We start from the raw sequence: 24,639 nt of genomic DNA, 5'->3' as shown, positions 1-24,639 counted from the left end.
ATCTACAAGACAGAACAATGTCAGGGACAGCAAGGAGGGGCCCTTGAGTGGAAAGGAATGAATTGCTGGGCCTGCCCAGGCGAGGCTAGGACCAGGACAGACTGGCAGGAGCCAGAGTGCCCTCAGGGTGAGTGAAGCTAGCATAGTTGCTTTGGTGCTGGCTGAGGGCCTGCATCTTGCTGCTCCTGTGCCCCCAGAGGTGCCCCGTAATGACACGTGTCCGGAGCTGCCTGAGATCCCCAATGGCTGGAAGAGTCCATCACAGCCTGAGCTGGTGCACGGCACTGTCGTCACTTATCAGTGCTATCCTGGCTACCAGGTGGTGGGATCCAGTGTCCTCATGTGCCAGTGGGACCTAACCTGGAGTGAGGACCTGCCCTCCTGCCAGAGGGGTGAGTGTACCTGTTCCCCATGTTCTTCTCCCCAATGCAACCTAACGCCTCTCTCCTGGATTCTGACCCAGATTCTAGGTGTTATTAGCTAGTATTCCTGGCCTCAGTTGCCTCATCTGTGAAATGGGATAATACTATTTCACAGGGTTATCCACCTAGCACTCCAAGTATTTCGTTCCTGATATATGGCCAATTATTTGTTGACTGATGGATGGGAAGGGGACAAATGAGGGGAGACACCAGCAAAACGGTAGGAGCAGATAAACTGGGGGTGGAGCCAGATGCCATAAAGATGTTGGCTGGCCTGCAACAAGGCCAGTGTGGACTTGGCTTTTGTTGAGTTCTACCTGGGCTACTTATACTCCTACCCATAGTGACTTCCTGCCATGACCCTGGGGATGTGGAGCACAGCCGACGCCTCATATCTAGCCCCAGGTTTCCCGTGGGGACCACCGTGCAGTATATCTGTGACCAGGGTTTTGTGCTGACGGGTAGTGCCATCCTCACCTGCCATGACCGCCAAGCCAGTAGCCCCAAGTGGAGCGACCGAGCCCCCAAATGTCTCCGTAAGTGTCAAATGGGTAGAAGGGGAGGATGTGGCCTCTGGAGACTAGGGGCCTGGCACCCTCACCAGGCTCTACCTGCTTTGCAGTGGAACAGCTTAAGCCGTGCCATGGCCTCAGCGCCCCCGAGAATGGTGCCCGCAGTCCTGAGAAGCGGCTACACCCAGCAGGGGCTACCATCCACTTCTCATGTGCCCCTGGCTATGTGCTGAAGGGCCAGGCCAGCATCAAATGTGTGCCTGGACATCCCTCACACTGGAGTGACCCCCCACCCATCTGTAGGGCTGGTGAGTGATCTGCCATCCCCAGAACCCCCGCCTGGCCCATAGGGCTGCTCTGGCAAAGATGTCAAATGTTGAGAACCAGAACTTCCTGCCCATGCCTTCTTCATGTTACCCTCAGTCTCCCCAGTCTCTGCCAGATCCTTCTGACCTGGTGACACCAAGGCAAATTATGGGGTGGACTCTCCTTGGACAAATTCTTCCCATCATCAGCCCACTCCCTGCCTTAGTGGTTTGGCCCTTTGGGCTCACCCACTGCCCTTGGACCTCCCCTCTTGTTCCAGCCTCTCTCGATGGGTTCTACGGCGGCCGCAGCCTGGATGGTGAGCCCCCACCCTTGAGGGCCAGGGAAATAATCTCCCTGCCCCTAGTTCTCGCAGCTCCCAGGCCATGGGTTACCCAAGGTGGGAGGACAGAGAAAGAGAGAGGTCTGGGACTAGCAGGGCAAAAAGCTCCTTCCCTGCCCCCAGCCAGCTAGAGGGAGCTGGTGGCTAGATGCCCCTGGGCCGAGGTGAGGGGATGTGGGATCCAGGTGACAGGGACCTCTGCCCCAATCCCATCCTCTGTGTTTTCAGTTGCCAAGGCGCCTGCTGCCTCCAGCACCCTGGATGCTGCTCACATTGCAGCTGCCATCTTCTTGCCACTGGTGGCAATGGCGCTTTTGGTAGGAGGTGTGTACCTCTACTTCTCCAGGTGAGTCTGGCTTCCCTTCCTGCCCTGCATACCTGACTCACTCCTGCCCAGCACTCCTGACTCACAGGCTTCTCTGCTGCGCAGGCTCCAGGGGAAAAGCCCCTTGCAGCTGCCCAGAACACGACCCCGTCCTTATGACCGCATCACCGTGGAGTCAGCATTTGACAATCCGACTTACGAGACTGGAGTAAGTACCCATACCAGGCCTAACACCCTCATCAGGAACCATTGCTATGCTCCCTCGGGCAGGTACCCCTGAGGGTCCTGCCAAGCCCTCTCACTCTTTCCCTTTCCTTTTCCCTTGGGAAGGTGGATTATGGGCTGGCAAACCTTGTACAAGTTTCCAACTCCCAGCAGTCTCTTTCCTTTGCAGGAGACGAGAGAATATGAAGTCTCCATCTAGGTGGGGCAGCCTGGGGAAGCCAGCTCAGCCCTGTGTCACAGCCCAGTAGCAGAGCTCCCAGCTTCCTGCTGTCCCTCCACCTCCTGTATATACCACCTGGGAAGAGATGCCACCAGTCCCTCAAGAAGTTGTGCCCTTCCCGCCTGCAATGCCCACCAGGGCCTATTTTCTTGGTACCACTGCCCACTTAGGGCCCTTCCTTGGGTCCAAGTCAGGGGCATCTGCCTCCAGGCAGAACATGGCTGGAGCACATGCATCAAGAACCAGCATTCTCCTTACCCTCCTTCATGCCCTGGACCTCCAGCCTGGAATTCACAGGCAGAGGGGAGCACCTCTCTCCATGAGACCACTATCCAGCCCTGGCATGTAGCACCCCGCAGCAGGGTTAATTTGACAATGGTGGAAACTGTGCCAGCGTGTTCCTCACAGGGTCATCACCAGTGGCCAAAACTGCTCTCAACAGTGACCTCTTGGTAGTCCTGGCATGCTGGTATCAGCCCCTTGGGGAGTTCTCTAGTCCTTCTCTAAGGCCCCAGGAATGGACAATTCTGCCTCCTGTCCCTTCCTGGTGGAGGCAATAATTCCAAGGGATGCTAAGGGGTTTAGGGACTCTACCCCAAGCTCAGGTTGGGCTTCCCTAGGCCACACGACTCGTGCTCCACACCAAAGCAGGATATCCTACTGCTCCCCTAGAAGAGCGGGAGCAACACCCTGAAGATAGGTGAACTTACCCTGATGTCAGTCTGGCTGTTAAAAGCATCCTCTTTCCCACTAGCCCCTCCTGCAACCCCAACCACTTGTCAGGCTTCCCTCCCGGCCACTGTGTTTTGGGACAAGGGGAGTGGGTGGGTATATTTTGGAGAGGAGCAGAGGTCCAAGGGCCCAGGAATTTGGCATGGAACAGAGGTTTAGAGAGTCCCAGGGAGAGGCCCTGGAGTTGGCTGCAGGCCACTTTGTACATGTAATGTATTATATGGGGTCTGGGCTCCAGCCAGAGAACAATCTTCTATTTCTGCTGTTTCCTTATTAAAATGGTGTTTTTGAAAAAACCAAGCAGCAGCCTAGTGGATGGTGCTTTCTTAGAGGGAAGGGAAGTGGGAGATGAATGGAATATGGACTTTAGGACCAGAAGGCATTCTGGAACTAACAGCTGATCTTCTCCAGATTTTATCAAAAAACAGTTACATGCCAGTGCTTCCAAGACTACTGTCCCAACAAGGTCAGTGCAACAGATGGCATGCGAAATGAGAGCCCCCAGTGGCTGGTGCCACAGGGGTGTGGGAGCCCACAAACCCAACTCCTCACCCATCCCAATGCTTCATTTCCTTCTCTTTGCTAGGTCCAGAACTACCAGCTGGCATGCTCCCAAGCCCCTCCTCAAAGCCACTGTATTGCTGGAAAAGTCCAGGAAGCCTGATGCCTCTCTCTTTTTCACTGCTTTCCCAGCTAGCAAGGCTTAGGAAATTGGAATACGAATCAGAGACTGAACCCCTGAACATGAGGCCCTAGTCTGTCTTGGCCTCAGAGGACATCCAGACTGTCAAGCAGAGTGGCAATGCCACATAGGGGCTTGGCTCCTATTGTAGCAAAAGCCATATCCATGGGCTCCAGGACAGAGAGGTTCCTCTTTGCCCCCTCCCTAGGGCCCCAGCACCTCCTGAGATGTAAGTGTTTGCCCAGCCTTGGTCCCCAGCATGCACATCCATGAGGTGTGCTATGCATGGCTGCTTTCCAGATTAAGAGCCAGGCAACAGGGAGTTATGGGCTCTTAAAAGCCAGAAGAAAAAAACCTCTGAAGAAATAGTAGCAGCAACCAGTACTTCTACAGTCTTCCAACAGGGAGGTCTTGACCACTCATGGCTGCCCACCTCCTGGTTCTACCACAAGCCACATTGAAGTATAGAGAGGCTTGTCCATGCAGAATGCAGTTGCCTATATTAGCCACAAGAGGTCACTTCCGAAGGCATCTGTATCCCACCTGCTCTCTCTCATCCCCCTAGAACATCCAGGGCTGGAGCTCTCCAAGGTGGCACCAACTACTGGCCCCACTGGGCTGACCTCACCCTCCAAGTTCTAAGAGAAAGATCTGTAGAGTAATTAGTTTCCCCTGTCACTTGTCAACAGAGCCAAGTATTACTTCTTTCATTAGCCCACCAATGCCTATTTCTGTTCTCAACCACAATGATGATGTTGATCAAAACAAAGCTGTGCTCACTGGGCATGTGCCAATGGCTTACTTATCTGCTCCATAATACTTTCAAGCTGACACAGCAGCACAGATGGGCCCTGAGCAGTAGGAAGGAAGCCAGTGGGAGAGGGCCCATGATGTATCAACTTCTGAGGGCCTGTAGCATGAAATACAGCCTTAGAAGAGATGAGGTCCAGCCACTTCCATACTTTTAGCTCAGCTCTTCTCTCTCTGAGAGCCATGTCTCTAACCTGTGGCCACTAAGATTTGTTTGCTGAGGTTGGTAGAGGGCAGAGAGGGCCAATCGACATGATATATTCCCCTGCTTAATCAATAAGGCCCACTACCTTATCTTTCTTCCCAGGCACCAATAGGATCATTAGAAAAGTCATAAAAACAGAAACGTAAGGCCATACACTGACATCCCCACCCTATCTAACTTATCCTCCTTACTCTCCCAAAAGAAGGAGCAGCAAGCCCTCACAGGCAGATAGACAATGTCTGGCCTGGGAATCAAGAAATCTGTTTCATTCCTGGGTCCTCCATAAGTTCACTATGTGAACTAGGCAAATCACTGTTCTTCTCTATGCATCTGGAAATGAAGGGAGTAATACAGATGATTTTTAAGCCCTTTCCAGCTTTAGGCTTCTGAGAATGCTAAGTATACGTTAACATCAAAAGTGAGCTAGGACACGACTACCTGGTAACAATACCAACTACACTCCTAACGTCAGGCACAATGATGTCATTCCCTTCTCCACCGCTTCATCCACAGCCAAGCAGAAATAACTGGCCGACTCCGAAAATGATACCAAGGGGAGGGGCGGGCACCGTGAAGGGATCATGACGCCCCGCCCAGAATTCGAGGTGAAGCCTTTAGACTACAAATCCCAGCATACAGCACTGCAGCTCTGAAAAGTATCCCCTCCTGGTAGGCAAATCACTCTTCCCCGAGTCCATCCTACCGCATGCTGCATCGCACGCACACGGAACTACGGCTCCCACAATCCACCAGACCCACCCCTGTTCTCGCTCCCAGTGTGCAGTGCACTCCCTTTCACCCTTCGGACCCTTGGCGCGTTGCAAACTGGGAGTTGAAGTCCACTGTAGGCAGGTAGCTGGGCGTTGTCAGCATTACAAACTTCGCTTTTGGCTTTCTCTTGGAGAGCAGTTCTCAGGGACAGTGATCAAGAGACGGTAGTAACGGGCAGGTGGAACTCTCCATGGTGCCACCACTACGAAAAACAGGAATGTTCAAGCTAAAATGTACTGTCGGGAGCGGGAGGGAAGCGGGATCAGCAGCCATCCAGCCCGACACCAAAACATCGTTTTCCGTCCCGATGTCTTCTTTTCTCTTTACCAATATGGCGCCTGGTCCAGCCACACCTGACGCTGGAACCAGACAATCCAGTACAACATCCCTAGGAGTACTGCTGTCACCGACAGCCTACCAGCTCCAGCCAACACTACACTTTGCTCCTCTCTGTTCATGTCTGAGGACTCCGAGGACATGGTAGTCTATATCCCATTACCAAAATGGCGAAAGGAGAAGCATTCTTGTTAGGGCCTGCAAGTGACAATACGCCTGCGCGGGAGCCGGCTGTGTTGTTGTGGGGCGGGAGAGGTGTATCCTCAACACGCGTGCGCGGGAACACAGTGCTCTTGGTCTATACACAAACACCAATGGATGAAGAGTCCCCGTGTTCCTGCGGCTGCGCGATGACCCTTACGAGCTCTCCCAGGCGCCTGCGCGAGACCTCAGGTCCCGCCCTTTTGTCTCAGTACGCTGGCGCAGGGCAGAAAGGCGGGGCTTCGGCGCTCCAGACGAATGCCAGCGCGGCTGCGCGCCGGGGGGTACCCCCTCACTGCGGCTGCGCGGGGGCCCGGCCGCCGGCTGTCACTGCGGTTGCGCGCGGCGAGCGGCGATCCCGGGGCGCCTGCGCGGGTGGCTTTGCGGGCGCTCGCGGTAAGTTTGCGCCAAGTGCGCGGCAGCCGGGACGCAGACGGCGGCGGCGGCGAGAGGCGGAGCCCGGGGACCACCCCCCATCACCCTCCCCGCAGTCACCTCACGTACCACAACCTCACCTAACCTCTCACCCCCCTCCGATCCCCCCAACCCCGGGATGGCAGCGCCCGCCAGCCTTCCCGGCCGGACCAGCGGTCGCCAGCGCCGGCTTTAGCCTGTGGGACTAGGCCCCGCCGAGGCCTGACCCCCGGAGCCGGGACCCACCGTGCAGCCAGCCGCCGGGCCGAGGCTGAGGGGCCGCTCCCCCCTCACGGCCCGTGGGGAGGACGCTGCCGTCCCGGGGACTGGGGGCCGGGGGGAGGGGGGGAGCCAGGGCGAGGAAGTCGGGACCCGTGTTGGGAAAAAAGAAGGGGGACCGGGGTCAGGAGCACCCCCTCCCCCGTTTCCCCCCTCCCCCCGGGGTTGGGGGGGCCGGAGCAGAGAGCGCCCAGCCCGGGAGGTGGATGAATGTGGGAGAAAATGGAGACCAAGACGATCGTGTACGACTTGGACACGTCGGGGGGGCTGATGGAGGTAAGAGTGGCCCTCCTCATCCCTCTTCCCCAGCACTGGGAGAGAACCTCCGCCCTCCGCCCCACAAAGCCGGTCCTGAGCTTGCAGCGCAAGAGGGCCGGGGGAGGGGGGCGCTTCCTCACCCAGACTCTCCCTCCCATCTTTCCAATTCGAGGGGCTGAGTTCAGCCCCCGAGGACGTTTGCAGCAGTTTCACCTACCCGCCGCCCTCGATTCGTTCTCCCGAGGCGCCAACCCACTCCATCTCGTTGCACCGGCGGGCCTCCCCACCCCCTTCTTGTCCGCCCCTTTGTGCTTCCCCCAGCACGTCCGGGTACCGGGCTTCAGGCCTCTGCCGAGCCTGGCTTTGGAGTCCCCCACTGTCCATACAAGGAAGTGGCGAGAAGGGAACCGCGCACTCTCTCCCCATCCCCCTACCCTGATCCTCCCCATTTGGAAGAAGCCGTTCTCGTTGTTGTGCTGCAAGAACGCGATTAGGGTGGGCTCCCCCTGGTTCCGGGGGCTGAGAGGTTCTGGGAGTAGCCTGGATGGGAGGAAGAAGGACAAAAGAGGGGAGAGGGGTGGGTGACGGAGAAGCCGCGCCGGGAGGGCGACGGACCGCCCGAGAGCTCCGAGTGTGCACACACGGCATTTGTATGTGTGTGCAGCAAATCCAAGCTCTGCTGGCTCCCCCCAAGACGGACGAGGCAGAAAAGCGAAGTCGGAAGCCTGAGAAGGAGCCCCGGAGAAGCGGCAGGGCTACCAACCACGACAGCTGCGATAGCTGCAAAGAAGGTGGGGATCTCCTGTGCTGTGACCACTGCCCGGCCGCCTTCCACCTCCAGTGCTGGTAAGGTCTGGGGACCCTTCTGGAGGCCCTTGGCGGACCCGTCTCGGCACATTCCTTCACCCGGCCTACCCCTGCCTGCCAAAATAACGGGCGCTTGTAGCCGCTAGCTGACTTTCTGCAGCCGCTGGGGCGAGCGCCTCCCCGCCCCCAGGTGCTGCCCGGATCCGGCCGTTTGAGGGGGAGGAGCAGCAATGGGCCCGGACCCCAAGGTGGGGGTTGGGAGGAGTGAGGAGAGCCCCATCTGGGATTGGAAGTCGCTGGGGAGCCGGGACGGAGCCGGCGGGGCACGGCTGGCGGTGGCGGGGGAGGAAGGGGAGGAGCTCCGGGCTCTGCGCCGCTTGCTTGCCCGCTCGCCCGCCGCTCTCGGGCCTCTGCCGGGCTGGGCTCTCCTCCGGGCGGGTGCGCGTAGCCCTCGGCCGCCGGAGCTGCCCTGGTCCAGAGCCGCGGGACGCGGCGCTCGGTTGCTCCCGGCTGTGGAAGGAATCATGGAGGGTGTCTCTCGAGTCCTCCTCTTCTCTGCCTCTCTGTTTACAATATGGCGACCTGCCTTTAAATTATATTTTTATTCTCAGCGCCATTTTGGCTGCATATATGATTTGCAAACGTCTCCCGGGGAACGGTGGGGGTGGCCTCGAAGTCCTTTCTGCAGAAGCTCCTTCGGGGCCAGGGTTGGGATCTCGCCGCTTTGGTCCCTTTCTCTGCCGCCGCTTGCCCCCTGTTGCCTCTTGGAGCTGCCTCCCCCTTCCCTCCCCTCCCCGCGCTGCCGCCTCTTAGGAAATCGGGCCGAGTTAGACAATTAAAATTGCCCTTGGGCGCAGATTTCACTTCTTCGCTCCGGATCTGCGAACCCTTCGCTGCAGAATTCTTTACTGCTGGGGCAGGATTGTGTGCGGTGGCTCCGCGAGGGCATTTTTAAGGAGCGGAAAGCTGGAAAGCTGTGCGCTTTTTTTTTTTCCCCCCGTTACTGAACGCGAGGGGAGGGGAGAGACGGTAGAGAGAGGGAGGGACCTGGGTTGATCGCCCGCTGCTTGATCCTCCTCAGCAGCTCAGCCCAGAACAATCCGGCCAAGAAGAGTTTAAACTCCAGCTTCTGTTTGGAGAAATCACCTCTGCCCTCCACAAAAATCCCACAGCTGTGCCGGGACCCCGATTGCGTCTTGTTCTGATGGAACTTGTTCTGTTGTTCAGCAACAGTTGACTGAGGCAGACGTTTGTGAGAGGAGACTGCTGGAGAGAGAGCGGGAAACAGAGGGGCTTCTCTGTTTGTTTCCACCGGTTTTTGATGTTGCCTTTTTTAGTCCTCTGTTTAAAAAAAAAGTGAGATTTTCCTTAAGCACCCCGCACAGTTCCAATCACATTCCGTTTCTCAGTTGGTGTAGTAGTGCCTACTGTATATTTGTATTAATTGCAGGTTTTGGAACACTTACTGGACAGATAACTGATGCCGGGAAAATTAAGTCTGTGGTCAGAAGTTATGTAGGAAGTTCCCATTACCATTCCCAAGATTCTTTAGCCCAGGAGGGCACCCCATCTTGGCTTGTAATGTTGCAGGGACAAAAGTGATTATCCTGGAGGGAGCTTTGCTGCTGGCTTTAAAATTTTTTATTATGAAATGAGTAACACTAGCAGGAAGGATCTGTGGTTTTTAGCCTTTGCTTTCTATAAGATGTAATCCCCCTGGAAAAAAAATACCTCCTGTCAAGTTTCCTGTGCTGTTCTTGAGCACAGAAGAGATTTGTACCTGGGTATATGTTGCTTACCAGTTAATTCCCCTGTTGCTTACATTCGTGTATGTGTGTGTGCTTGTTTGATACATACTAAGACTGAATTGCAGACTTCTTGGTTTAAAATGTGGGTTAATGTTTCACCTCTAGAATGAACTTAGTGTTGACCAAGAATGGTGAATCCCATATTGAGAATTTTGTGAGCTCTTTATTACCATTTGTTTAATAAAGCTGAAATTGTTAGAAACTTCTGGGCATGGAAAAAGTGTGCTGTTTTGCCTGAGATTGGGCTTTTTAAACTCTAAAACCTAACTTCTGAATCTTTGAATTAGATGAGTCCAAGTCTTGTCAAGTTGTAACAATTGAGTTTCTACTTTAACTGGTAGGAGAGAGAGAGATGCTTTTTTAGCATTGGTGAGATTGAAGTTTGCCAAGACTGCATTTCATTGACTACCCCCGCCACTAAAGACAGTGAATGGGAACTGGTAATCAGAGATTTGAGAATCCTAGTAAATGAGGCAGGCCTTGTTTCACATCTCCAATTCCCTCTTTCAAGATGCCAGTACTGAATGTACCATTGACTTATCTGAGTAGTTATATAAATCACAAAACATTCTAGATATTGATCCAAAGGCAGAAACCCTTCTTTTAAGCAAGGCTTATCCGACTTTCTTGCCTCCTTAACATAGCACACTCTTTCTAGCCCAAGTGAAGTACTTCATTAACCATCTCGAGTAGTTAGGTCAAGCAATTAATGGTGTCAGAAAATTTTGATTCTTGAGTGCGCTCACGTTAATTTGTCCCATTATTGCTTGCTTGTGTCATGTGGGAGTGAGGTAAGAGGTGTGGCTATATTTTCTCTTGCTTCGCTTTTTAATTGGCTAAGACTGGGTTATTTAGATAAGCATAGTAGTGATAATTTTCCTTATGTAGAGAATGTGCAAAAGTAAAGATGGGGTTTTGTAAACCCTATAGATTGTAATTGCAGGGCTGCTGTGGGTCTCCATTCAAAGCTCTGTGAGATATGTCCTTTTTCAGTCTCTGGTGTGCCTTGCCAGCTTACCTCACAGTGAACAGAATCTAGTAAAATGCTCCAGAAGTGATTCTAGGCAAACTTTACCTCCTGGGCTTAGTGACATAACCATAACCACAGGGGATTTTTCTAAGCTAAGCTTCTGGAGGAAATGACTGGTCAAATAAGCTGTTTTAATTGTCTTGTCTTTTCTCAGGGGCCAGTGCTCTGTATGAGGAATAGTCCTTTCTTTCCAGTTAGACTAGGAGCCCTATTTCTGGGTTTTCTGTGATGATCTTTGGGTGAGGGAATGAATTGTCCTGTGTTCAGTACCATGAACTCACTGAAGAATTGAACTTGAGGAGCTGATATCTTTGTATTTGTTTAAGTGATAGCATAATCATTTTATCCAAGTTTAACTGGCTTATCAATTATTCAGAGTGGTGGTAGGGGTTACTAAACCTGCCCCTGGAGAATTAGAAAGAGATATGTTTTTAAGTGTTCCCTGGTGAACCTGATCTTTATCGTAATTGTCATGCCATAAGTTGAGCATTCTGAAAATACTGGTCTGCATAGACTGGTCTCTAAAAATCAACTTTAAATACTTAGAATAACTGGTAGAGCTCTAGTTGCTGATGGCCCATCGTTCTGCTTGAGGTGGACTATATGGATAGGATTGTTCTCACTGATAAAGTCAACACCACAGAGCATCGGTAATGGAGTTGACTGGAACCTGGATGGTTTCCTCTGATTGCATTTTGCTTCAAACAGTCAGAGGGACCAGAATGGTCTGATTGAAAAGTGCACCTACCTCAGCAGACCTCAGCATGGTTGCTTCCTGTCAGACAGATTTCTGTAGCATTTGCCTCCGCATGTTATATTTGGAATTGTTGGCCGGCTTTCCTCTCCCTGGTGTTGGCAGCAAGATCCAAAATGAGGTTTTCGAAGAATGAGAGTAAAAAGGTCTCTGTGCACAGGCAAAACTAAGCTCAGTTTGGAGTTTTGCATATTTAATTTTCAGTGAGTCATAACAAGAAGGGTTTCACACACAGTAGAAAAGTGCCTTGTAGAAAATCTTGGCTGTTTTGATTTTAAAGGAGGTGATTTTTTCTGATTTTATTGTGTTTAGCTCCTCATTAGAACGGTATCAGGCTAGTGGTGAGTGGAAATACATTTATTTTAACTTTATCTTACGAATCTGTTGTTTCTGACATTGTAAGTGCTTGGAAGCCTGGCACTGAAAAACCGGAGGTGACAACATCTGGACTCCCTCCCTTCACGCTGCCCCCTCAATAGTAAAATGATTCAACAATAAACAAACCTAATTTGGTTTTATGTGTATTTTATTTCTTTGTTTTTGCATTTACTGTGTTGTTTAGGAATCTGGGTGTATAGTAGGGCTTTTGAATGGTCCACGCAAACAGGGTCCAGTAGCATTCAGTTTTAACTCAATTTCACATGCATGCTTCATAAACTTAATGTGGGGATTAGGGGCTAATTCTTGTGATGTGAGTGCTTTAGTTCAAAGATAAAGGAAAATTACTGTTTAAAAATATAAAAATAATATTTGGTATGAGTTGTTTTCTCACAAAATGTGACTCAGATGGCTTTGGTTGAGAAAGGAAGCATCAGAAATACTAAAACTGGAAAAGGAGGTCATACTCCTCCAAGATAATAGTTTGTGTGTAATTTAAGGCAAATACTTAGTGGTACTGTTGTAGGAAATTTTCCGTTTCGGGTCTATCCCAAAATTAATTACCAAACTCAGTGAAAGGTAGGACGCAGTTATAATCCCATCAATTTCCTGCTGTTCCTTAAGGCTCTCAAAATACTTCACAGATGGACTCCACTAATATATTAGGACTGTTGGGCCTTTGTTAATGACTTGTGTGTTTTTTACACACGTAAATGTGGAAAGTCATATTTAGGTATTGCCTTCATTTTAATCTGGAGATGACATCCATGTTGGTCTGTTTTAAATTCTTAATCAAGTGTGTTTCCAAGATATTTTTTTAAAGCCAAATCAGAAGGACAAATAAATTATTTAATTTGAACTGAAAAGGAATTCAGATAGTCACTACTGTGTGTTAAATGAAACTTTTTTATTAAGCTCTGAGTGAAAGTATAAGTGATACTCAGAAGGGCTCAGTGAGTTTTCAGGGTTCATCCTTGTAGGATTTGTAGGATTTGTTCCTTTTAAAATCTGAATACTATTCTGTGTGTGGATATACCACTTTTTTTTAATCCATTCATCCATTGATGGATGTTTGGGGTTTTTTCTACTTTTTACTATTGTGAATAATCATGCTGTGAACATTTGTGTGCAAGTTTTTGTGTGTATATCTGTTTTCATTTCTCTTAGGTATATACCCAGGAATGGAATCACTAGGTCATATGATAACTCTTACGTTTAACCTATGAAGAACTGCCAGACTGTTTTCCAAGTTGGTTGCATCATTTTACATTCCCACTGGCAGTGTGTGAGAGTTCCAGTTTCTCCACACCCTTTCCAATACTTGGTATTACCTATCTTCTTGACTGGAACCATCCGACGGGCATGAAGTGCTATTTCGTTGTGGTTTTGATTTGCATTTGCCTGATGGCTAATGATATTCAACATCTTTTCATGTATTTATTAGCCATTTGTGTATATTTTCTAGGAGAAATGTCTATTCAGATCCTTTGTCCAATTTTAATTGGATTGTGTGGTTTTTTATTGAGTTTAAGAGTTCCTTACATAAATATAGTCTAGATACAAGTGCCTTGTCAGATATTTGATTTACAAGTATTTTCTCCTATTCTGTGATGGTCTTTTCACTTCCCCATCTTTTTATTTTTTATTTTTAGTCTTACCTAGAAAAAATGGTTGATTTAAGCAGTTTAATGTCTATGCCTGTATTGTCTATGTAATAACAGTAAGTAAAGAGTTTCTTCTGTGAACTCAGGATGGTGTCTCTGGAGAGAACCTTACAGTGTAAATTTGGTATGTTTCTATTTCAGCTTTTCTGTGTGACCCCCTCTTAGCAAAGAAGTCTAAGGCTGGAAGTTAGCCTAGAGGAAATTTTAAAAATCCACCAGTTGCCTTAAGGCAGGATGCCCACCCAGCACCCATCTGCCACAATAGAAAATTTCTGTGTGTGAGCACTTCTCATACTTGGAGGTCCCCTAGTTCAAGAAGAAAGATTTAAATTGCCTCAGTTTGGTGACAGCTTGGGGTGGAAATAACTACAAATCCATCAATGAGCTGTCTTTTGAACCCAGTTAACAGGAACAAAAAGTTGTTTTACACTGCAGTGAACTCACCTGTTTCTATGTGTCTTTATGTAAGCCCAGATAGCAGTAAATAAGGAGACAGCATGTGGAGAATATTTGCTTGAAGGTTTTATATAGCTTAAAAAAAGAAACTGTCTGCTTTGATGCTCCCAGGAGGGTTTGATGCTCCCTAGAAATGCAGATGTCCTGCTTCTTAACAGAAATTGGTATATTTCTCCTCCTACAAGTTACAGGGCAATAGAAAAGAGATGAAGCTAAGTGTTGTTTGCTTTTGATTATGGATAAGAGTGTTGAAATCCATCTTTGAACTTTCTTGTCCCACCCCCAGCACGTACACAACAATTCCTTGGGTGTGTAGGTAAGCAGGCCACCCTGGAGGAAGATTCTGGTTGGGGTTATGAAGGCACTTACTATGATAATGCAGTATAGACTCCTGGAAATACATTCTTGTTTAGGTGCCTGAGTTTTATGTCACCAGAGGTGGGCGGGGTGGAGGGGATGTTTTCTACCTCCACTGTGCTCTTCCTTTGACTTAAGGTCCCCAGGGAGTACAACATGGCCAGCTGCATTGCCATTCAATGACTGACACCGCTGCATAATGCTAGCCTCCCAAGAGACAGGACAGGAGTACAGCTGTCCCCCTGCCAGTTTCCTGAAAGAGGAGGACATTGTATTCAGTGCAAGTCCTAGACCAAATTTCAGAAAGGTACTTTAGTGTTGCAGACTTGTCACCATGCCCAGGACGCATGCACAGGTCACTAGCTAACTGCTTTTCCCATGACTCTAGAACAGTTAAGAAGAATAAGAAGGTGACACCTTTTTCTGACCACCATTTACAGATAACAAAATCCTCATCCTTTAAGCCTTAGGTTATTTCTAAATCTGGGTCTCAGCAAATAAGAATAAAGATGAAGTTTTGTGTGAGAGAGGAAAAAAAACACTGAAGGATACAATAGGCACTTATAAAAGGAGAAATCATTGATTTGACCCATCAGCAAAAAGGAACTTGGCTACTACATAGAGCTGTTGTTGAATTCACAGTAAGCAATTTCCAAGTATATCTTGGAGATTGATGAAATTTTCTAAGTAATGAAAAGTTTGACTCATTCAAAGAACTACTCCATTCCCTTTTGCAATCATGTACTAAATGCTCACTAAACTACTTGAAAGCCAGAGACACTTCCTCTGCTCACTGCTGCGTAATACTTAGTGGTATTACAGATGAGAAATGTGCAAAGATAAACACTGGTTGGGGAGCAGAAATGAAGTCTGGGTTCTTCCAACTGGATGGTACCTTGTTAACACAAACACATGGTGACCATTCCTTTCTCCCTAATTACATTTGCTTTCCTGTATGTTAGTCGCTTTGCTGTTTAATGTTTGCCCTTCCTCTGTTTTCTGACAAGTTATACAGAGTGTCTCCCAGGAAATACTTCCCAGTCTTGAAAGGACAAAAGACATAGTAACAGCGGAGTGGGGGATAACTCTGCCTGAACCTAGTGTTGGTCTTTCCCACTGAGGCTCTTTTTGAAATGAGCTAGAGTGAGCAGGAGAGGATTTTTTGCAGGGTTTGAATTTAACCATAGCCCAAAGACATCACTTTACCTCTAGGCCAGGCAGAGAAGGAGGAACCTCTCAGAATTACTAGCAAGGTTGAGCTCCAGGGTGGAACCCTGTTTGTGGCAACACAAGCACACTTACAGGCTTTTATCCAGCTGTGATCCTCAGAGAGATGTTGGATATTTTTTTCTCCCATCTGCATTTGTGCAAAGAACGGAGCAGAGAAGCTAATGAAATGCACTAAACTTCAAGTGAGTTCAGATGAGTCTCTACATCACAAAACGGCAGTGTGGAGCTATTACTGTTCTTTCCACCAGCCCGGGGCTCCTGTGATGAACTGGGAGCTTTTTAATTCCCATGTTCACTGAACTGTCAGATGGAGTTCTACTGATTCTTGGTTTTAACAAAGCTCTGGAAACATTAGACGGAGGCTCTACAGTGAACTTTTCCCATTAATAATTATCAATTATTGGTCAGAATTCATTACAAAAATTGTACTACATTAATCTCATTAAGTGTATCTAAACCTATAACTTTTCACAGTTCTATACATAGGTTGCTGTATTTAAGTTTCCTAATCTTGCCTCTTTTTTTTTTTTGAAAGAACATCTTAAATGGAGGGAGAATTATTTTTGTCTTGCTTTAGCCCTCCTTGGTAGTCCTTGTGGTTTTGCCTGGCATAGATGACACTTAGCCATTCTAACTTAATTCTAAGGCCTAATTCCGTGACATCAGATATCTTTGACTTTAGTCTACAGTTTGTTGGTGTTGAAGGAAGCTGAATAGTAAGAAAAGTGTCTGCAGGGTATTTAAGTTATGGGAAAGCACTCATGTCCGAGGCTCTTATGCTTGCTACATACCAGCTTTCTGCAGATCTTACCATTTGTGTGTGCACATTCAGGCCTTCAGGGTGATTGTTCTTTGGTGAGGGACCATCTGAGAGAAAAGTGGGCTGAAGGGGAAAATCATGGCGCTCTGTCTCTGAGAAGTATGTTCAGCTCCTAAATAGGTCACCAGGGGTATAACTGGAAGCCTTCAGAAGCCCAAGTCAGCACTTAACTGTGGCATCAAACCACGACAGCACAGTTTGACAGCATGCCCAGGAGATTACTTCAGTCCTGTAGCGAGAGGAGCTTTGAGGTTTCTGAGTAAAATTGGGGGGGGGGGCAAGGGTAAAAGAAGGTGGGGAATAAGCCCTGTGCTGTTTTGGCCCAAATAGTAGCATTATTCTCCCAGCTTTTTTTTTGTTTGTTTCTTTTCAAAAGAAGACCCTGTCAGAGGAGAGTAAATGAAGCAGAAATCCTCCTTAGGGAAAAGCAGCTGGGCCTTATGTAGAAACCTGCTCTCTACATTTAGTTGGATTTCAAATAGAAATTCTCCATACATTTAAGATGTTATTGTTTTTAGTTTTTCCCAGCCTTTATAGAATTTTAGGTCCAGTATCTATAGGATGTAAACTGGTCCAGATTCTCTTGAGTTGTGTGGCCTGTCTACTTTCTTATTCTTGATAGTCTTCTAAAATTTGGCTACAGAACAGTACCCAGTTTTCTATACCTCTGAGAGTCTTACCAAATACACAGTTAAAATTGTTGGTTCTTCTTTCCAATGGAGTGTTCCCTGGGAGTGTTAGAAAGTGACTGCTGAGGCAGTTTACTCTTTTCCAAAACAGGTGGGCTCCAGCAACCATCATAAAGTGAATGAGTGAAGCCAATTTTTTAAATGTTTGCAACCAGCTCATTTTCCATTTTAAAGAAGCCAGGATTGTAAGAATAGCCAAATCAGTGACTAGTACCAGCACATTTCCTGATCAGGTCCTGTGGCATCTGGAGTTGGCTTGTAGAAAAGTTAACAGGCAAACACCTGGTATAACTGTTGGTACTCTATCCTCCATCCCTCCTCCTTTCCCTGCACTAACTCGTAACCCTCTTCTCCAGGTGTCCTTCACTGGGAGGATGCCCCAAGCCAGCTCTGCATAGAAGGCAATAAAACTGGGGGGCACAGTCAGCTAATTTGAAAGGATTGTATGCCTGTGGAAGTGACGCAACTAGCTAAGTTTCTCAATGGGGCATTTGTGATAGCCTGGCACTTTGTTGGCCTCCTTGTTAACACAGCTACTAAGACTTTGCATGAAAAAACCGGCAGTCCTTGTACTTTTTGTGTACTTTGTGGCATTAGCTGTATTTGAGTTAGTAGCTGGGATAAAGGAGGGTAAAGGATTAAGTTTCATGGGCCCTATGAACTTTCTCTCTGCTTTCATCTCTCCAGTATCCTTCAATATGACCATTTTCTCTGCCTTTGAAAATTAGGCCACACATGAAGGCAAAAGCCAATGCCTGCTCCACACAGTATTCAGAGGAAGCTTACTGTACCTGCAGACATTTGAATTTGATTAAATTTTGTTCCCTCAAAACATAAACTATTAAATTTGGGTATTATTAACACAGCTTTTAATTTAAATTTAGAAAGGTCTTTTTAAATTAAACTACCCAGCACCTCTTAGCTTTTCCAGGACAGAAGCTGACTTCAATTTATAAAAGGCTTATTTCCTGAGCCTTTATAGATCAAGATGGCTGCTAGGAGGCTGAGACATGATTTTGGTCCTGTCAGCGATCACCTTCCCTCCCCATTTTGACTAGTACCAACACATTTCCTGAGCTGGCTGAGGACAGCAGGGCCAGTCTGAGGGAGTGTAGGCCTGATCTGAGCTTGTATTGTCTCTTGCAGTTGGTCTTACACAGAGCTGTTATATATAAATGCAGGATTTTTATCTGGTAGTGGACCTCACATGGATGGATGAGACCTATGAACTGTGAAATTAAAAATCAAAACTGCTATTGTTTGCTTGCTGAACCACCCTACCCCTACCAAAAAAGGGGGGAGGGGACATACAGATGATGGCGGGTGGGGGGTGGGCAGTGAAATCTTTCTTAGTCTGGTATTTTATTTCAGCTGAAACAACCGTATATGGCTAGAGAGCTTCTGATTCTTGGAGCATGATGGGTTGTGACAGGAGGGACCCTAACCAGTTCATTCGACTGACCTCTTTTAGAAGAAAATGCGAGTGGAAAGCTGTTTTATTGTGTACAGATATGCTGTTTGCACATAGTGTTCCTATTAAGTGTTTGTATTAAACAGAATATTTTGTCAGTCCAGGATGAGAAGATAGTGTGTTCTTTCTTAAGTATTTTTTAATCCATTTGCTTCCTTTTGTCCTAAGACAAACACCAATGCTTTTAATTTGATTAAGTGATATTTTCATGTCTCTGGCCACCTTTGGCTTAAGTTTTAAATGGCATTGTCACTTAGCTGGATGGACAGTTGCAAGCCATATATCAATAACTTAACATACTTTTTTTAAAAAGGTCCAGAGCCCAACATCATTTTTATCTGCTTGTTGTAATGCAGAAGGTAGGTCTGTGAAATAAAAGGCAGTCTTTCTGCTTCCCTGTCTCCCTCTCCCTCCACCTCTCCCCTCCTCCCTTTGTTCTCTTCTTCCCCTCCCCCCCTCCCTTCCAGTTCCATATTGAAAAACTGCTTGTGCTAGATGGATAATTAACACAGAGCTATAGAGCAACAGGTCCCACTGGTGGCGACTAAATCTGAAGTAAATGTTAATGTCTTGCAGGTTCACATGTATTAATAGACGAGGGAGATAGTGAGGTTAGACTCGGATCAGCCGCACTGGTATGACTAGAAATAGATCCTCTTAATTAGAGAGCCAAGAACCATGACAACTACCAACATCTTCCACCTGCAGTGGTGAGCTGCAGCCTCATTAGTGAATGAAAGAGGCATTCTAAGTTAAAACTGGACTCCATCCTTTGGCTGTAAGTCGGGATCATCTGGCTCCAGGCTTTGAATCTTTGACACGGAGAGATCTGTCAGTGCAGGCATTACAGTGAGCTGAGAGAGAGAGAGTGTGTGTGTGTGTGTGGTTTTCTCTTTGATGGCTCCAGAAATAGTCCAATCTAGACACCCTCATCAGCAATAGAGACAGATTATTTGGATTTGCTTATAGGAGTCTAGATGCTCGAGTCCTGCTGCAGAGGTTGGTTTTAGGAGTCTTCATTTTGAAAAAATTAATGTCTTTGACCAGTTTTTCATTTGGTTTGTGTGTAGATGTTACTGTTAACAGTTTATGGGCCCTCTCACGCCTCACTACACCACACCAAACTCTGAGATGCTTCTCTTTCAGTTATACAATCTCTGAAGACTTAGAGCCCTGTTGTTATGAACTATTTTGTAGCTAACAATGTCTTTAAGATCAGGTAGTGGTTAAAATAAATAGCGAGTTGGAGAGCAGTGAACAGTCACTTTCTGGCCAGGGATTGCAGGCCAGGGCTTTTTAACAGACGAACTGGAAGGAAACATCCATAGTTGGGAAGATGGGAAGATATGCTGCAGGAGCTCCATGCTGATAGAGCGTTCTGTTCTCTGCGGTGAAGGGTGCCTGTCTCGAAGCACTGCAAGCCATGTTCTTTTGAAGGCAGAAAATAAAGTAGAAGTTCTTGGCCTGTTGGCTAAAAAACTACCGGTTTTCCAAGACAAGCCAGCTCTTGTACAGAAGACGACTATTCCAGGGCTCACCTTCCTTCCCAGGACTTGATGGTTCTCAGAAGGAATCTAAAGGTTCAAAGACTGTTGTGCTCTAGGTAGACTTTAGCCTCCATTCCCAGGAAAATGTCTCCACTCCCAGAACCTTCCTTTTATCAGGTAGGTTTTCAAAATACAGAAATATACCTTCTTCTAAAACTAGTCTCCTCACGAACCCACAAGATCCTTAACTTCACCATCTTTAAAGGATCACTGGCTGAATTACTATTTGCTGAATAGCAAATGCTGAATTGTAGAAGAGGTCAGGAAGAGGCCACTGTCACCTTCACGTAACAAATGGCCAAACTTCTGGGACTCTAGGTTGAGTCTGCCATTCATAAGCAGTTGAGTCTTAGAAGTCTATATGGCAAGAATCAATTTGTAGGTGATCTTATGTGGTCTTATTACCAACTGTCATTTTGTATATTGTCTCTAGCCTGTGATCCCTGAGAGCAAGACCTTGTCTGAAATCTCACCACTTAGAATGTTGCCTTGCATAAGTGTCCAATAAATGCTTGAGTGGATGAATGACTTTAGTCCTCTCTCCCTAAAGGCAATGTTTCTTGATGGAGTAGATCATAACTTGTTTGCTTTGTGTCCTTCCTCTAGCACAATACCTCCAGTATTGGTTAGTAAGACATTGGTTAGTAAGCAGTGGGAGGGAACTCAATAAATATTGACTGATGTAGAAGGAAATGCTCAACCTTGAGGTTGAGGAAGATACCCTGTTGGGATACTCCACTGTGTTCTGCAGAAATGAGAGAACTACCAAAGGTTCCTTAAAAACAATTGGGCCCAAGATTTGGAAGAACCAGGAAACTGATTTGAGTTCTAATTCTGCTGTTTTCTGGCTCCATGGCTTTAGATAAGTCGCCGTAGAGATACCTGTATGATGTGAATAAGAATTAATTCTCACAGTATGATGGTGAAAATCAAATAAGAGCATCTGTGAAAACACTTTGTGAACTGTAATACACTATCTAGATGTAAGATGAGAGTATCACTCTGCTGTTTCTAAACTTTAGTGATTAGGAAGCATATTGATGTCTTTACAAGCAATACTGGCTCATTATAATGTTGTCATGGTTTTTACTGCTGAGCAGCAGAAACTCTGATAGAGTAATTTCAGCATTACCTGACTTTTCTTTTTTAATCTTTAATGATTTCCTTTTGTAGAGAATGGCCCTCAACACCCTGTCTTCATTGATGTATGGGGATGAGAGGAAGCTGCGACAGCCTTGTTTTTCTTGACAGGCATACCATGATTTAAAGACTCTAGCATGCATATCATTGTTTCAGGGTTGTGCATTTAACTTACGAGAACACCATTCTTCTAGGGGAAGGAGCTTTAAGATGGTCGGCTGAGGTGGGGAGGTCCTCAGGATGTATACGAGTACACGGAAGCTGCAGAATCTCCTTTCTCCCTGGAATCCTTTCTCTGTTGACAGTATTTCTGATATGGAACAAAAACTAGTCTGTTTGCAGAACAGCCTATTTCAGAACTAGTTCCTGAGCTTATTACCCCAATGGCAGCTTGTCTTCCCTTGAGCCATTTCATGAATCCTTTTCCTCTAGATGTTTGAATGGAAAAACTGCCTTCTAAATAGCTTGAAAGGAATTGCTAGGAGCAAAGAGGAAAGAAATATCATCATGAGAAAGCTTTAAGAGGGGTGATTCCTGTGTTTCAGCTATGCCTGTGATGATCATTTTCAAGAAACATAGACCCTCCTTCCCTATCCATCCCATCTTAGATGTTACTGCCTTCTTTCAAAATACTGTATTTTCAAATTTATTTCAAGATGCATATTTTATCTCTAAGAAAGCAGGAGAATCCCAACAAGGTCTCGCTGTTTTACAATGTTCTGTGTTCATCCTGGAGACAATACTCTGACACTCTGACTTCCCTGCGACTCCCTGAACTCACAGCCCTCATCCCACACCTTAGAGCAGATGAGAGGAGCCTATGACCGTAATCTAGAATTGTGAGAAACCTGTGTTCTTAAACTTGGTATCTCTAAAAGTGATCAAACCAGGAGCTACTTTTGAGAGTCTCTTAATACAGACATTAAACATTTTACCCCTGTGTTAAAAAAGAGAAACAAGAAATCAAATTGTTTAAAGAGTGTTTAAATAAGTAGGGTGGGGTGGTACAGTATGAAGTTCCGGTTTGCAAGAATGGACTTTGACTCTGTTGTCTTATTGTTTTGTGACAGAAAACATAAGTAATTTCATGTGTGATTTAACCACCAAGACAAATGTCTGACCAACGGCATTGCCTTGCCTCGCCTCATGACATGGGGGACGGGGCCGGTTAATAGTCACTTCTTAGAAGCCCATTATTTTAGTGCTCCTTCATTCTTTAATGCTTTACTGAGTACTTACTATGTGCCGGGCATTATGCAGAGTGTGGAGGTACAGAGATAAATGCAGAGAAGGAGATTCGGGTCCACAATAGTTCAGTATAGTGTGGCACAGAAGTGCTATAGGGAACCAGGAGACTCCTGGAGGTAATACCTGACTTGAGCTCCAAAAGATAAAGGAGTCCACCAAGTGAAGGAGTGGGGCACAGCTTTTATGGCTGTGGGTAGCAGCTCTGGAATGAGCAGAGACACAGGGTTGAGAAACAGTATGGCCCTGCATAGGGAGCCACCACTAATGGAGATGGAGAAGGGGGCGGGGTTCTGGCCTCAAGGGTCTTACCTGCATTACTGAGGAGCTTGAATTTTATCCTGTAATGAATGGGGTAGGGGCAATATTGAATGGATTTTTAATTAGGTGACTGATCTGATCAGAATTGTGGCAGAATTACTCTGCCAGCAGGGTTGAGAATAGACTGAGGGATGCCGGAAGGGTGGCCAGGGGGCCATTCACATCTTGGTAAAAGATCTAAGCCACTAACACCTTGCCTCACCCTTCTCTGCTTTACATGTTTTGTGTAGGGTAGGTACAAAACACAAAACCAGTGGGCAGATGAGAAGAAATGGTGAAAAACAGAATCAGAAATGACAACCTTTTTAGGGTTAATTTTAAAAGGATTGCTGCTGAAGCATAGTGGGGTCTGTAGGCCTTTGCAAAGTACATACATGCATTTCATTAGTTTGGATGTGGCCTGTGCAGAAATATATTGGAGAGAACAAGGGAGACTTTACAGTGACGTTTCCTGTGGTCCTCCAGGGTTTGAAGACCTGTCCCAGTAGGCCAGTGTGCCTCCAGTTTTCTGCTTCCTGGTAAGGATCCTCCTGAGATTGCACCAAGGAAACAGAAAGGATAGGAAGCAGTGAGCTGTGAGGGCTTGGTGGACATCGTGACATGTATGCTCAGGGTTCCAGGGATGCATTGGCAAAGCAGGAGCTAGGAAAATTTGTCAAGCCAAATACTGTTTTAGGTAGAAACGGTAAAGTAGCCTAGCATTAAGCCCTGGGACTTAAAGGAGAGTCCTTACATATTCATAATCCACATATATTCATAAATATATGTGTGTGAGTATATAAAATACATCTTCTTTTTAGCATTTCACCTATACTTTGGAGAAAAATTTCTTCCATACCATTCCAAGTAGGTGACTCTCAGGAACTAAATGTAAGAATTTCTCAAGCATAAATGTAGCCTTATTCTGTATAGCAGTGGTTTTCAAACTTTGGTACTGAGCAAAATCACCAAGAGAGCTTGTTAAAAACGAATTACTGAGCCCCATTCCCAGAATTTCTGATTCAGTAGACCTAGAGTGAGGCCTCAATTTGCATTTCTAGTACCTTTTCAGGTAATGCTGATGCTACTGGTCTAGGGACCACACTTTGAGAACCACTGCTGTGTAGACATTATGTGACCTGCTCAAGGATTTAATAAAGTTTCATATAATTCTTGGTATAACCTTAATGGAAGTTAGTGACCTGGAGGATCAGTAAAGCCAACCCTATACATCTCTAATTTTGATTCCGTATTGACTTACTGAATGACTTACTGAGTGACTATCATGTGTGCAACTTCTATATTATAAAGATACAAAGTGGAAAGAGATCCAATCCTTCTCTTGGTTCCTCTAATATAAGAAATAAGAGAATTGTGAGAAATAAGGGAAAGCACAATAAGTGCCAAAATAATACAAAGCCATGCAGCCAGAGGTCCAGGATGTGTGAGTAATCTGGGAAGAGCACATGGAGGAGCTGTGCTCAGTGATCTGTTGCTGAGTAACAAACTACCACAAAATTCAGTGGCTTAAAATGGACACTAGGTATTACCTCTCACAAATCTGCATGAAGACTAGGCTCAGCTGGGTGGTTTTCCTGTTCACGTGTTGTTATATTGGGACTGCAGTTATTTGGAGGCTCAACTGAGCTGGCATGATCCAAGATGACTCAGTCACATAGCAGTTGTTGGTGCTGGCTGTTGATTTAGAGTTTAATTGGAGTGCCTTAAGTCTCCTCTATGTGACCTCTCATCATGAGAGCAAGGCTCAGATATGAAACATCCAAGCACATAAAAATGGAATCTGCAGGTCTCTTAAGATTCAGCCACAGAAGTTACAACATTGTCACCTCTTCTGCATTCTGTTGGTCAAACAAGTCATAAGACAAGCCCAATTCAGGAGAG

The 24,639-nt window shown here is 46.8% G+C and overlaps 3 protein-coding genes across 9 annotated transcripts in view; 2 read left to right on the top strand and 1 right to left on the bottom strand.

The window, feature by feature from the left end:
• The window catches only part of SEZ6 (seizure related 6 homolog), a 50,735-nt gene extending 47,350 nt beyond the window's left edge, over positions 1–3,385 (top strand). For 5 of the 6 annotated variants that reach the window (XM_072938988.1, XM_072938987.1, XM_072938986.1 and 2 more), the window contains 7 exons: positions 198–392; positions 767–958; positions 1,045–1,242; positions 1,521–1,559; positions 1,812–1,929; positions 2,014–2,116; positions 2,287–3,385. In XM_072938988.1, the coding sequence (XP_072795089.1) occupies positions 198–392; positions 767–958; positions 1,045–1,242; positions 1,521–1,559; positions 1,812–1,929; positions 2,014–2,116; positions 2,287–2,319 (878 nt within the window). In that variant the 3' untranslated portion in view covers positions 2,320–3,385. The remainder of the gene's footprint in view (positions 1–197; positions 393–766; positions 959–1,044; positions 1,243–1,520; positions 1,560–1,811; positions 1,930–2,013; positions 2,117–2,286) is intronic. The other variant, XM_072938985.1, reaches the window with a different exon arrangement.
• The window catches only part of PIPOX (pipecolic acid and sarcosine oxidase), an 88,999-nt gene extending 81,290 nt beyond the window's left edge, over positions 1–7,709 (bottom strand). Inside the window, exon 1 of the mRNA XM_031685346.2 lies at positions 7,259–7,709. The gene's annotated coding sequence lies outside the window, so the exon portion shown is untranslated. The remainder of the gene's footprint in view (positions 1–7,258) is intronic.
• Positions 6,357–24,639, top strand: part of PHF12 (PHD finger protein 12) — a 37,023-nt gene continuing 18,740 nt past the window's right edge. The window contains exons 1-2 of one of the 2 annotated variants that reach the window (XM_072938990.1): positions 6,357–7,059; positions 7,706–7,887. In XM_072938990.1, coding sequence (XP_072795091.1) covers positions 6,994–7,059; positions 7,706–7,887 — 248 coding nt within the window. In that variant the 5' untranslated portion in view covers positions 6,357–6,993. The remainder of the gene's footprint in view (positions 7,060–7,705; positions 7,888–24,639) is intronic. The other variant, XM_006211938.4, reaches the window with a different exon arrangement.

This window comes from Vicugna pacos, chromosome 16, assembly GCF_048564905.1.
Source record: "Vicugna pacos chromosome 16, VicPac4, whole genome shotgun sequence".
In the NCBI taxonomy this organism is placed as follows: domain Eukaryota; kingdom Metazoa; phylum Chordata; class Mammalia; order Artiodactyla; family Camelidae; genus Vicugna; species Vicugna pacos.
Note: the sequence above shows the minus strand (reverse complement) of the source record. Positions and strands in the feature narration are given on the sequence as shown.